The sequence below is a fragment of the Podarcis filfolensis genome (assembly GCF_964270895.1).
Source record: "Podarcis filfolensis genome assembly, chromosome: 1".
Classification (NCBI taxonomy): domain Eukaryota; kingdom Metazoa; phylum Chordata; class Lepidosauria; order Squamata; family Lacertidae; genus Podarcis; species Podarcis filfolensis.
Window position 1 is genome coordinate 132515376 of NC_139604.1, and position 12183 is coordinate 132527558.

General features: G+C 48.1%; 1 protein-coding gene across 6 annotated transcripts in view; it reads left to right on the top strand.

Moving 5' to 3' along the window:
• TRIM9 (tripartite motif containing 9) overlaps positions 1-12183 on the top strand; it is a 72920-nt gene that overhangs the window by 12831 nt on the left and 47906 nt on the right. For all 6 annotated transcript variants that reach the window (XM_083612845.1, XM_083612847.1, XM_083612846.1 and 3 more), the window contains exon 2: positions 11987-12082. In XM_083612845.1, coding sequence (XP_083468971.1) covers positions 11987-12082 — 96 coding nt within the window. The remainder of the gene's footprint in view (positions 1-11986; positions 12083-12183) is intronic.

The following is a 12183-nucleotide window of genomic DNA, read 5'->3' on the forward strand; positions in this document are numbered from 1 at the left end:
CACTTTACTGGCCGAGGGAGCCGGTGTACAGCTTCCAGGTCATGTGGCCAGCATGACTAAGCCACTTCTGGCGAACCAGAGCAGCGCATGGAAACGGCGTTTACCTTCCTGCCGGAGCGGTACCTATTTATTTACTTGCACTTTGACGTGCTTTCGAACTGCTAGGTTGGCAGGAGCTGGGACCGAGCAACGGGAGCTCACCCCGTCACGGGGATTCGAACTGCCGACCTTTCGATCGGCAAGTCCTAGGCTCTGTGGTTTAACCCACAGCGCTACCCGCGTCCCTTGATAAAACAGGGAGGGTGATAAATGTGTGTCACTTTGAGCTCCCTGGAGAAAGAAGTGGGAAAGATGTTTGTGTGTGTGTGTGTGTTAAATTATTGTCTTGGAAGCGCCACCTCCTTTGGTCTGACACCCAGCGGGGCTCTTCTTGCATTCTAGAGCAGCGATGAGGGACCTCTGCCCCCTCCCCACTCAGGATGTTGTTGAGACTCCAGCTGTCATCACAGAATCATAGAGTTTGAAGGTGTCTCCAGGGTTATCTAGTCCAACCCCTTGCAATGCAATCTCAATTAAAGCATTCATGACAAATGACTGTGGGAATGTTCAGAGATGAAGGATAGGATATATTGTCTGATTATAGCCTTTCCAACTTGTGTAAACAAGTTCACACTTTAGCACAGTAACATTCCCCTTTTTAAACTCACAGCGGATGTGTTTGCTCAGGCTCACCTCTATAATAACTGTTGTGGTATTTTCCCCTTATTCCCTCATAAAAGATAAGACACGACACAGTCTTCTATAAAAGTATAAAAAAGAGTTTACTCAACTCACATTCTGTTCACAATCGGATCCCAGAAGGCAGACTTAGCTTAGAAAAGTAACATACATGAAATATACTCAGAGTCGCAAAGTGATTTCATGCTCTTTATTCAGCTCATAGTGGTGAGGAGGAATGAATGAAAGTCCCCTCAAGGTATCTGCTTTATATACATTATTTACACAATGGGCTGCACATGATTGGCTAATTCCGGAATTCTACTGTAAGCCAATCAGGTTGTGGATTCACTTCTATCTGGAGCATGATTGGGTGGTTCCTGCCAACCAATCATACTGCTGCATTGTTCTAGGACCAATCAGACTGCTGCATTCTGAATCCTATTGTTCTAGGACCAATCAGACTGCTGCCTTTTGGATCCTATTGTTCTAGGACCAATCAGACTGCTGCCTTTTGGATCCTATTCAACTCAGTACATAACAATACACCTGGAAACTATCTCATAAGGAGACAGTCCCTTTGTTCTCTCTTGGCTGGAAGCATCTTTGGCTAAGCAGATGTTGCTTCTTTGATGCAGGTAGTCAAAGAGAGAGAGGTGGCTGCCCTGCCCTGTGCTTTTCTCATTACCTGCACAGGTGAGGCCACACCAACCTCTAGTCACATGCAGAGGAAGTCTGTCCCAGCCCAGAAGGAAACAGGAAGTTGACCTGCTGGCTGGACAAACATTCCTCCCCATGTGTAAAGATGTTCACTCTAGGAATGTTGTACTTGACTGCTCTTGTGTTTCACATCCCACAAAGACCATCCAAACGCTTGTTTGAAACCTCCAACAAAGAAAAGTCCCCAACCTCTTACTGTCAGAAAGTTCTTCCTGATGTTGAGTCCAAATCTCCTTTCTTGCAACTTGAAGCCATTGGTCCAAGTCCTTTCCTCCAGAGCAGGTGAAAACAAGATTGCTCCATCTTCCATGTGGCAGCCCTTTAGATATTTGAAGAAGGTTATTGTATCTCTCCTCAGTGTCCTCTTTTCCAGGCTAAACATACCCACCTCCTTCAACCGTTCCCCATAAGACTTGGCTTCTAGACCCTTGATCATCTTGGTTGCCCTCCTCTGCACACCTTCCAGTTTCTCAACATCCTTCTTAAATTGTGGTACGCAAACCTGGACACAGGACTCCAGAGTAACCTTATGCAGTCAACATTTCACCAGCTTCTCCCCAAGAATATCATGGGGGACTTTGTCAAAAGCCCTGACTATTGGTCATGTTACCTGGGGATGATGGCAGCTGGACCCTTGATATCAGGGAGAGTGACATGGGTTCACCACCCTTATTATAGAGATTCCCGTGAGCCTAGAATCTGTTTAAAGCAAGGCTGCTCCTGAGATGGAAGACCAAAAACTGTAGGGAAATCCAAAAGTCACCAAATCTAGCAGCCGCCCTCACTGAGACATCTGCCAAACAAATTACTGACAGATGAAACAAGGCATTAATTTCTCAGATTTACAAGGGCATGCATGAAGTCTTTCCTTGTGAGGAGTCCCCATTGTGCGCCTGGAAGGGAAGGATGTAAACAGAACCATGCGCTACATCAAAAAATGTTTCAAACTGCTGAAGGAAAACCACCAGCCGTTTGTCACCCATGGGAAATTGCATTGTTCAACACTGGGAGTTTGTGCCTTGTGAGAAATCATTCCCAGAGACAAAACTTGGGGAGATTCTTCCCAAAATATGCATATACATATGCTTCACAGGTAGAAGCTTCAGGGTTCAATCCTGTGTATCTCTGAAGCAGGATCTGAGCCCAGGAGACCTCTTGCCTTTCTGTGCATTCCAGCAACTGGTATTCAGAAACATTGCAAAGCCATCCTAGATAGTAACCCTCAATATTTTTCTCCTCCATGAATTTGTCTAATCCTCTTGTAAAGCCATCCATATTGGTGGCCATCCCTGCCTCCTGTGGCAGGAAGTTCCATAGTTCAACAATGTGCTGTGGGAAGAAATACTTCCTTGTATCTTTCCTGAATCTCCCAACATGAAGGGCTCCTTCACAACTTCCCTTTGTCCCACAATTTCATCTGTTCATCCCTAGGCATGGGTCTGAGAGATCTTTCTTTTGTCCTGCCACTTTTCCCAGTGTTGGTGCTGACCTTTAAAGCCCTAAATGGCCTCGGCCCAGTATACCTGAAGGAGCGTCTCCGCCCCCATCGTTCTGCCCAGACACTGAGGTCCAGCGCCGAGGGCCTTCTGGCGGTTCCTTCAATGTGAGAAGCAAAGTTACAGGGAACCAGGCAGAGGGCCTTCCCGGTAGAGGCACCCGCCCTGTGGAACGCCCTCCCCTCAGACGAAACAAAATAACAAAATTCCTTCCAGTAACACCTTAGAGACCAACTAAGTTTGTTATTGGTATGAGCTTTCACGTGCATGCACCGGAAGGAATTTTTAAACTTTGTTTTGACTACGGCAGACCAACACGGCTACCTCCCTCCCTTCAGAGTCCATCTAGTCTTAGGCGAAAGAGGGTCAGGAATGCTGTTCAAAGATACTGAATCTACCAGCTGTTTCTCTCTTGATGTTTCCTCTTCCAGCTGTTCCTCACCCAGAATTTCCCAGCTTCTGCCTTCTGGACTATGTCCCTCTGCAAACCACTGTTTTAAATCAGTACTGTCCTCCTGCCTTTGGGAAAGTTCAGGAGAAGGGGATGGGGCTCCCATCATTGCATTCCGTTCCTCTGGGCCCATAACCAAAAATGTCGGTATCTCCGCTACGACCGAGCTACTCCTCTGGTCGAGTCCTCCGGAATCGCCTCTGACAATGATTAACGACCTGAGTCTCTGATAAGGCTCCAGAGTAATGCAGAGTATCCAGCAGCAGGGAAGGAGCTGAGAAATATGAGCTACATTGCAAAGAGCTTTTTATTTCTAACTACGCAGACAGAAAAGAAACATGCATGCTCTCTCTGTGAAAGCAGAGAGCAACTGGAAAAACAAAGGAATAGGAAACCAGGAACGTCACATCCATCTTCCGTGAGACTTCCAACAGCCTGGAAACTCTGGAATGCAAAACAGAGTCTTGTGACTCCAAGCACTGCACAGTGGCACAAACAGAAACCAACACATTCCTTCTCGGTCCCTGACAGCCTGTGAGTACCATATTTTTCGCTCTATAAGTGTGCGTCTTATGGAGCGAATGCAGGCTCCTTGGCTTCAGCGATAGCAATGCGAAGCCTCCGAAGCGCAGAGGGAGAGCTCCCCCCGCACTCCGGAGGCTTCGCATTGCTTTCGCTGAAGCCGCCTGAAGCCCCCGGAGCACAGCGCAAACCCCCTCTGCGCTCCGGGGGCTTCAGGCAGCTATCCGCAAGCCTTCGGAGCGCAGCAGGAGTTCCTGCTGAGCTCTGAAGGCTTGTGGATAGCCGCCTGAAGCCTGGAGAGCGAGAGGCGTCGGTGCACACTGATCCCTCTTGCTCTCCAGGCTTCGCTTCGCTGGAGAGGCGCTGCACAGTTTCCCCTCTCTGCGCAGCGCCCCTTCAGCGAAGCGGGAGGAGAAATGGAGGTTCCGCTTCGCTGAAGGGGTGCTGAGCAGAGAGGGGGAGAATTTTCCCCCCCTGTTCTCCCCCTCCTATGGTCCGGTGCGTCCTATGGTCCAGTGTGTCCTATAGAGAGAAAAATATGGTACTTCCTATACCAACTTCTCCTTCCCCAGCCCCAGCTTGCCTGGGCGTGTCCCAGTCCCGGCCACACCCCTCGCCAGGATCCTATTCCACCGCTTCCTCCTCCTCCCCGTCGTCCTGCCAGTTCATGACAGCAAGTCAGTGTGGTGTAGTGGTTAGAGAGTCAGCCTAGGACCCGGGAGAAAGCAGGGTTCAAATCCCCACTTGGCCATGAATCTCACTGGGTGACCCAACTTACCTCAATGGGTTGTTGTGGGGATAAACTGAGGGGGCGGAGGAAAGAACCATATAATCCGCCTTGAGCTCCCTGGAGAAAAAGATAGGATATAAACGCAATAAAAACCAAAGGCAGAAATGAACAGGTAGGAGATGTACCATCACATCCCAAAACACAAGAATCGAGACTGTGGGTTTTTATTCTCTTTCAAGTGTGGAAAGAGCATCGCTCATACAGAGGAGAAATCAATACCCTCCTCTGTGGAACAAATTAAAATGCCCTGTTTGTCGTCATCTACCCTCTGCTTCCTATTCGAATCCAGAGTCCGGGTCCTTTAGCTGCTTCTGTATTTGGCTAATCCTTCTCTGTCTGCGCTCCCTCTCTCTCTCTCTCTCTCTCTCTCTCTCTCTCTCTCTCTCTCTCTCTGCCTCTTCTTTCCCTTCCTCCTCTCTCTGCTCCCCCCTCTCCCTTCACTCCCTCCCCAGAAGTGCCTTCCTTCGCTCTGCTCCAGTAATCTCATTTCTCCCCGAAGCAACACTTTGGCTTTCCAGGCACAAAAGATGGCCTGCTAATTACAATCTGGGCAGCCTCCTCCAGAACCGAAAGACAGACACACACACACACACACACACACACACACACACAGTCCTTCCTTCTCCAAGGTCATCTGAGCACAAGCCTTCTTTTGCAGAAGCTGCCAGCCCAAGAGCCCCCCTACCCCCCCCCCCAGAGTGCTGGAATCCCTTAATGGGTTGCAAAAGGCCAAAAGGAGGAGGGTTGGGCGGCTTAGGCAGATCCCCTGTGCAATTTCCACAAACCAAGCATCCCAGCAAGCCGTAAGCCCACCCAGCCCTTGCCTTCTCCGGAGCAGCTGTCTGAAAGAACCGCTGATAATCCTCCAGCAGGCTGAGCCATTGAGCGAAAGCCTCTTGGGGTGAATGGGGAAGGGATTGCAAATGTTACAGAGGTTGACGTCATGCCTGGTGTGCAATCTCCAGGAAATAATGTACTTTTCTCTCCCTCCCCCTCGTACATTGTGGAGGCATCCTGGCCTCCAACTGCCCCATTACTTATTTAATTCTGCCGGGGAGTTTCCTGGCTGTGGATTGCTGGTGTCAAACATAAGAATGTAACATGAGCCTTGGCCCATCTAGTCCAACATCCTGTTCTCACCCCCATAATTTTTATTAATTTTTCTGTTTTACCATTTAAAATACTCACTTTTACATCCGTAAGATACCAGTGACTTCCCTTCTTCTCTTTCCGTGGTTCATTTTACAAAACATAAACCCCTGCATATTTTATATAAACTAGACCAGGCATGTCCAACAGGTAGATCGTGAACTACTGGTAGATCACTGGACGTCTGTGGTAGATCACCAGCAGATCATTGGCTCCCCCCGAATTTAGGCTCCCTTTAAAAAAGCTCAACATCTTTGCCCTGCACCCCCAAAAAGGGAGTAGATCACTGCCAATTTTTAACTCTGTGAGTAGATCGCAGTCTCTCGGGAGCTGGCCACCCCAAACTAGACCATTCAGCATTCCATTATTACATCATTCAAAACTTATATACATTATATACACTGCTGAATTTATCTTAATGGTGCCCACATTTTCAAATGAACGTAATTTTTCTCCATATATTCAATAAACATTTTCCAGTCTTCTTTAAATGTATGCTTTTCTTGATCTCTTATTCTATATGTTAGGTGTGCAAGCTGCGCATAGTCCATCAACTTAAGTTAATAATAATAATAATAATAATAATAATAATAATAATAATAATAATAAATAATTTATTTATACCCCGCCCATCTGGCTGAGTTTCCCCAGCCACTCTGGGCAGCTCCCAATCAAGTGTTAAAAAACAGTACAGCGTTAAATATTAAAAACTTCCCTGAACAGGGCTGCCTTCAGATGTCTTTTAAAGATAGGATAGCTGCTTATTTCCTTCACATCTGATGGGAGGACGTTCCACAGGGCAGGTGCCACTACCGAGAAGGCCCTCTGCCTGGTTCCCTGTAGCGTCACTTCTCACAATGAGGGAACCGCCAGAAGGCCCTCAGCACTGGATCTCAGCATCTGGGCAGAACGATGGGGGTGGAGACGCTCCTTCAGATATACTGGGCCGAGGCCGTTTAGGGCTTTAAAGGTCAGCACCAACACTATGAATTGTGCTTGGAAACATACTGGGGGCCAATGCAGATCTCTCAGAACCGGTGTTATGTGGTCTTGGCGCCCGCTCCCAGTCACCAGTCTAGCTGCCGCATTCTGAATTAATTGCAGTTTCCATGTCACCTTAAAAGGTAGCCCCACATAGAGCGCATTGCAGTAGTCCAAGCGGGAGATAACTAGAGCATGCACCACTCTGGTGAGACATTCCGTGGGCAGGGAGGGTTTTAGCCTGCGTACCAGACGGAGCTGGTAGACAGCTGCCCTGCCCTTCTGTTCTTACAGTGGTCAAAAAAGCCTGTCGGAAACCTGCCACCATGGCCCCAATATTCTCTCCTCTCATGGTCTCTCACTGTATGCCTTCGTCGTTTAATTGTGTGAATAAGTACTTCCTTTTATCTGTCCCGAATCTTCCAACATCCAGCGTTGTTGGACGTCCACAAGTTTGAGTGTTGGATCCTTGCACAGGTGTGTGGCCTCACCTGTACGGTCTTTTCTGGAAGCCACATATGACTCAGATTTAGCCCCAAAATGAGCATGAGAAAGAGCTCCTTGAAAAGTGCACCTGGTTTGACAGTTGCCAGGTGAACCTGGACACTCTTGTTTACATGTTAGGAACACGAGAAGCTGTCTCATACTGAGTTAGAGCACCGATTCCTCTAGGTCAGTATGGTCATGAAGCCCATGGAGGCATCTTGGAGAGAGTGGTTGGAAGGTGAGAAGGTGTAGGGCAGGGGTCTGCAACCCGCGGCTCCGGAGCCGCATGTGGCTCTTTTACACCTTTGCCACAGCTCTGGGGCGAATACTATCAAGGGGAGGAGGCGCATTGTGCGCCCCGACACTCCCCACTGTGGTGGGCGCTGTACTGGCTGTGAAGTCGCATGGGGGCGGTGCGTGCGTTAGTCACGCACCGTCCCGACGTCACCTTCCCGCCCGCCCGCTACATTGTAAGGGGCATGTACGCTGGTCACTGCATTGAAAAGGGGCATGTACGCTGGTCACTGTTTTGAAGGGGAGTGAAGAACACACACACACAAAAAGGTAACTTGTTAATTTAATGTTTATTTCTATGAGGAGGAGTAATTCTGAGGGGTCAAACAAAGAAATAATAAAAAAGTGACAAAAAAGTTATTTTTATAATGACGAGTTTTGCGGCTCCCAGTTTTTTTTGTCTTCGGAAACGGGTCCAAGTGGCTCTTTTTGTCTTAAAGGTTGCAGACCCCTGGTGTAGGGAATGGAGACGTGGACCCCGGGGAGAAGCTCAGCAGGCTGGGATCTGCCGGCTCAGATCCTGGAGAATGGCGGAGTGGACAGTCAGGGCAGAAATCCACATTGGACGTGGGTGGCACTGTGGGTTAGATTTGCTGTGGTTTACATTTGCTGAGAATTCCCTTTCTCTTTCTGAAATCTAAACGGCGGAGGGGTGTCACCTGTATCTAGTTTGTGTATTTCTTGATTGTGTCTAGTTTCGTATTCCTTGGAAAATCTTCACCCTGAAGCTTCTTGGCAGTGCCCCCACCCTGTGTTTTTCCATGTTACTTGAGAGAGGGGGAATTGAGTGGGAGCAGGGCTGATGAGTGGCGTCATTTTAATTAGAGAACCCTCCATTGATTAGCTCTCCATCTTAATGACCTTGCTGCTATAAATTACCCAAGAAAGAATTGACAAAGGATTGCATTAGGTCCCCGCCTTAGAGAGGCAACTGTAAGGTCATTTTCTACTTCGTTAAGCCTGGGTGCCCTTCCCCCTTCTCATCCCTCATCTATCCTAGGACACCAGCTCCTTTTCCAAGATTGAAGTCGTGGGAGAGGAGAAAAGCACTTTAACCTAGACGAAATTCCGGTCACTGCACACTGGTGATCTTTGTTCTTCCTCCAAAATCTGTTAATGCAAGCGGAAAAGAGACGGGGTGTGCAGAAAACTCTATCAGGACATAAGAACGTAAGATTTAAATAGAAAGCTGCCTTGTGTAGAGCCAGAGCGTTGGTCCCGATAGCTCAGTATTGTCTACACAAACGGGCAGGTTCTCTCCAAGCCCTACCTGAAGGAGCGTCTCCACCTCCATTGTTCTGCCCAGACACTGAGGTCCAGCGTTGAGGGCCTTCTGGCGGTTCCCTCGCTGTGAGAAGTGAAGTTACAGGGAACCAGGCAGAGGGCCTTCTTGGTAGTGGCACCTGCCCTGCGGAACGCCCTCCCATCAGATGTCAAAGAGACAAACAACTACCTGACATTTAGAAAATATCTGAAGGCAGCCCTGTTTAGGGAAGCTTTTAATGTTTAATAGACTAATGTATTTTTATATTCTGTTGAACCACAGAGCCTAGGACTTGCCGATCAGAAGGTCGGCGATTCGAATCCCCACAATGGGGTGAGCTCCCGTTGCTCTGTCCCTGCTCCTGCCAACTTAGCAGTTCAAAAGCACACCAGTGCAAGTAGATAAATAGGTACCGCTCCGGCGGGAAGGTAAACGGCGTTTCCGTGCGCTGCTCTGGTTCGCCAGAAGTGGCTTACTCATGCTGGCCACATGACCCGGAAGCTGTACGCCGGCTCCCTCAGCCAATAAAGCGAGATGAGCGCCGCAACCCCAGAGTCAGCCACGACTGATACCTAATGGTCAGGAGTCCCTTTACCTTTTCCCCAACTCTCTGATTCTATGGAATAAGGCAGGTTCTTATGTTCCAATGCTCCAGGAACCTTCTGCATACAAAGCAGGCGCTTCACCACCAAGCTTTCCCCTTTCCCTTGCTTTTGTGCTACCATCCATTTGCCTCTGAATTCCTGGCATAAATCTTCCAGTGGTTCCTTGTCACTGAAAAAGCCTCCGTGTCTGCATTGATGCACCTCAGGAACCAGCCGTGCAGTGAATTCAGGGCACCCAATTTACATAATGTGGAAGCAATTGATTGCGAGGAGGTGATGAGTAATTGTCTCAACAGCCCGGGCTCCATTTGCCTGCCGCTTCAGCAATCAAACTGCCGCCTGATGGAGCTTTTTCCACTGAGAGCGTGTAAAAGATCCGGAAGGAAATTCTTCCTTCAGTGCCTTTGCCTTCTGCTAACCAGGAGACTCCACAAATGGCCTGCCCTGGAAAGGGGCTGGTCAGGGATGGTGGTGTAGCAGGGACCCTTTTAAAAACCAGGGACCTATGGCTGCGATTGCATCTGTCCCTGGGGCCAAAAATGCACCTTTGCCCTGAATCACATGACTAACAGGAGCTGTCAAGAAGAATATTGACCGTCAAGAAGGATGCTGTCCCTTTAAGAATCAGAGAAGGAAGAAGCGCTGGTCCACAGAGCTAGGAAAAGATAAGGAGTAAATGATGACTCCTGATTCCCTTTCTCTTTTAGAAATACCGCTATCTATTTGCAATGGTTGACAGCATCTTAAAAAGCAGAGACATCACCTTGCCAACAAAGGTCCGTATAGTTAAAGCTATGGTTTTCCCAGTAGTGATGTATGGAAGTGAGAGCTGGACCATAAAGAAGGCTGATCGCCGAAGAATTGATGCTTTTGAATTCTGGTGCTGGAGGAGACTCTGGAGAGTCCCATGGACTGCAAGAAGATCCAACCTCTCCATTCTGAAGGAAATCAGCCCTGAGTGCTCACTGGAAGGACAGATCGTGAAGCTGAGGCTCCAAGACTTTGGCCACCTCATGAGAAGAGAAGGCTCCCTGGAAAAGACCCTGATGTTGGGAAAGATGGAGGTCCCACGGAGAAGGGGACGACAGAGGACGAGATGGTGGGACAGTGTTCTCGAAGCTACCAGCATGAGTTTGACCAAACTGCGGGAGGCAGTGGAAGATGGGAGTGCCTGGTGTGCTCTGGTCCAGGGGGTCACAAAGAGTCGGACACGACTAAACAACTAAACAACAACAACAATTTGCAATGGTTAAATCCATCATGTCTGCATGTGAGGGGGCACATTTGGGGTTGGGTTTCATTTTCAGGGGAGGGGTTGAGGCCAGTGTCAAATCTAGCTAGATGTCCCTTTCCTGGGCTGAAGACTACTATACTATGTCACTTCTGCTAGTGGTGTCTTTGAAGATAGAAACATAGAAGCTCAGGCCCTATGTTTTCTTCTACAGGCCCTTCCTCTGCACGGAAAGAAATCTGCTTTTTGCAGTACGCCCTCACCATGTAGTGTATCTGAGTATGTGCAGAGTGCATTTTTCTAGCCACAGGTTGCAGTAAATTCACATAAGGGGAAAAAAGTGACTATGAGCAGAGTGTCTCTTCTGTAATACTGCCTTTTTCTTTTTTCTTTCAGTAAGTGGGGAAATACTGAAAAACCCCAATCACTTAATTTTGTTCTGGCTTTACAATCCTGCTATCCTGGTGACTTGAGCATTTTGAGCGGGCTGGTAAAATTCTGGCTGGATATATGAGCAAGATCCCCACTGGGAAGGAGTGCAGTGCATTATAATGGGTTGTAGGATCTGAATTGCCATATTTTTTGCTCTGTAAGACTCACTTTTCCCCTCCTAAAAAGTAAGGGGAAATGTGTGTGCATCTTATGGAGCGAATGCAGGCTGCGCAGCTATCCCAGAAGCCAGAACAGCAAGAGGGATTGCTGCTTTCACTGTGCAGCGATTCCTCTTGTTGTTCTGGCTTCTGAGATTCAGAATTATTTTTTTTCTTGTTTTCCTCCTCCAAAAACTAGGTGCGTCTTGTGGTCTGGTGCGTCTTATAGAGTGAAAAATACGGTATTTACCACTTTCTGTGAAATTCACCTCCTGATAATCATTGGCTGAACCTGAGCTGTTGCGATTCTGAGCTGCTTGGAATATTAGGCTCCATAACCTACCTAGAATGTTGAGGCCCAGCCCTGGTGCAGGTGCAAGAACGTGAGCTCTCTGAGCATGTACAGAGGCTTCCACAGACTCATAAGACCCTGACCCTGATTTATGTACCCAAATCCCCTGAATTTCTGTTTGGTTTTATATGCTTTTACGCTGCCGGTTTTGGGTGGTAGTTTTGTTTTAATGAGGCTGCTTGTTTTTATGCTGCATTTACAAACGCTAAATGTTTTTCAATAAATCAAATTGAGTAAATATCAGTCTCACATCTGGAACAGCTAAAACCAGCCTGCACTTTTCCTGGGAGATGGGGTCCTTTCTTCTAACCACATATTTTTCCTCCTTCCCCCCACAGAGCCAGCTGTCTCAGGCGCTGAATGGACTCTCAGACAGAGCAAAGGAGGCCAAAGAATTTCTGGTGCAACTACGGAACATGGTGCAGCAAATCCAGGTACGCTCTTGAATCCGCCGGGTGGAAATGGGAGCTGGATGCAGCATTTAGGGACCTGAAACTGGAAGCCCAAATTGGAACTCTGGCCACTAGTGAACAAG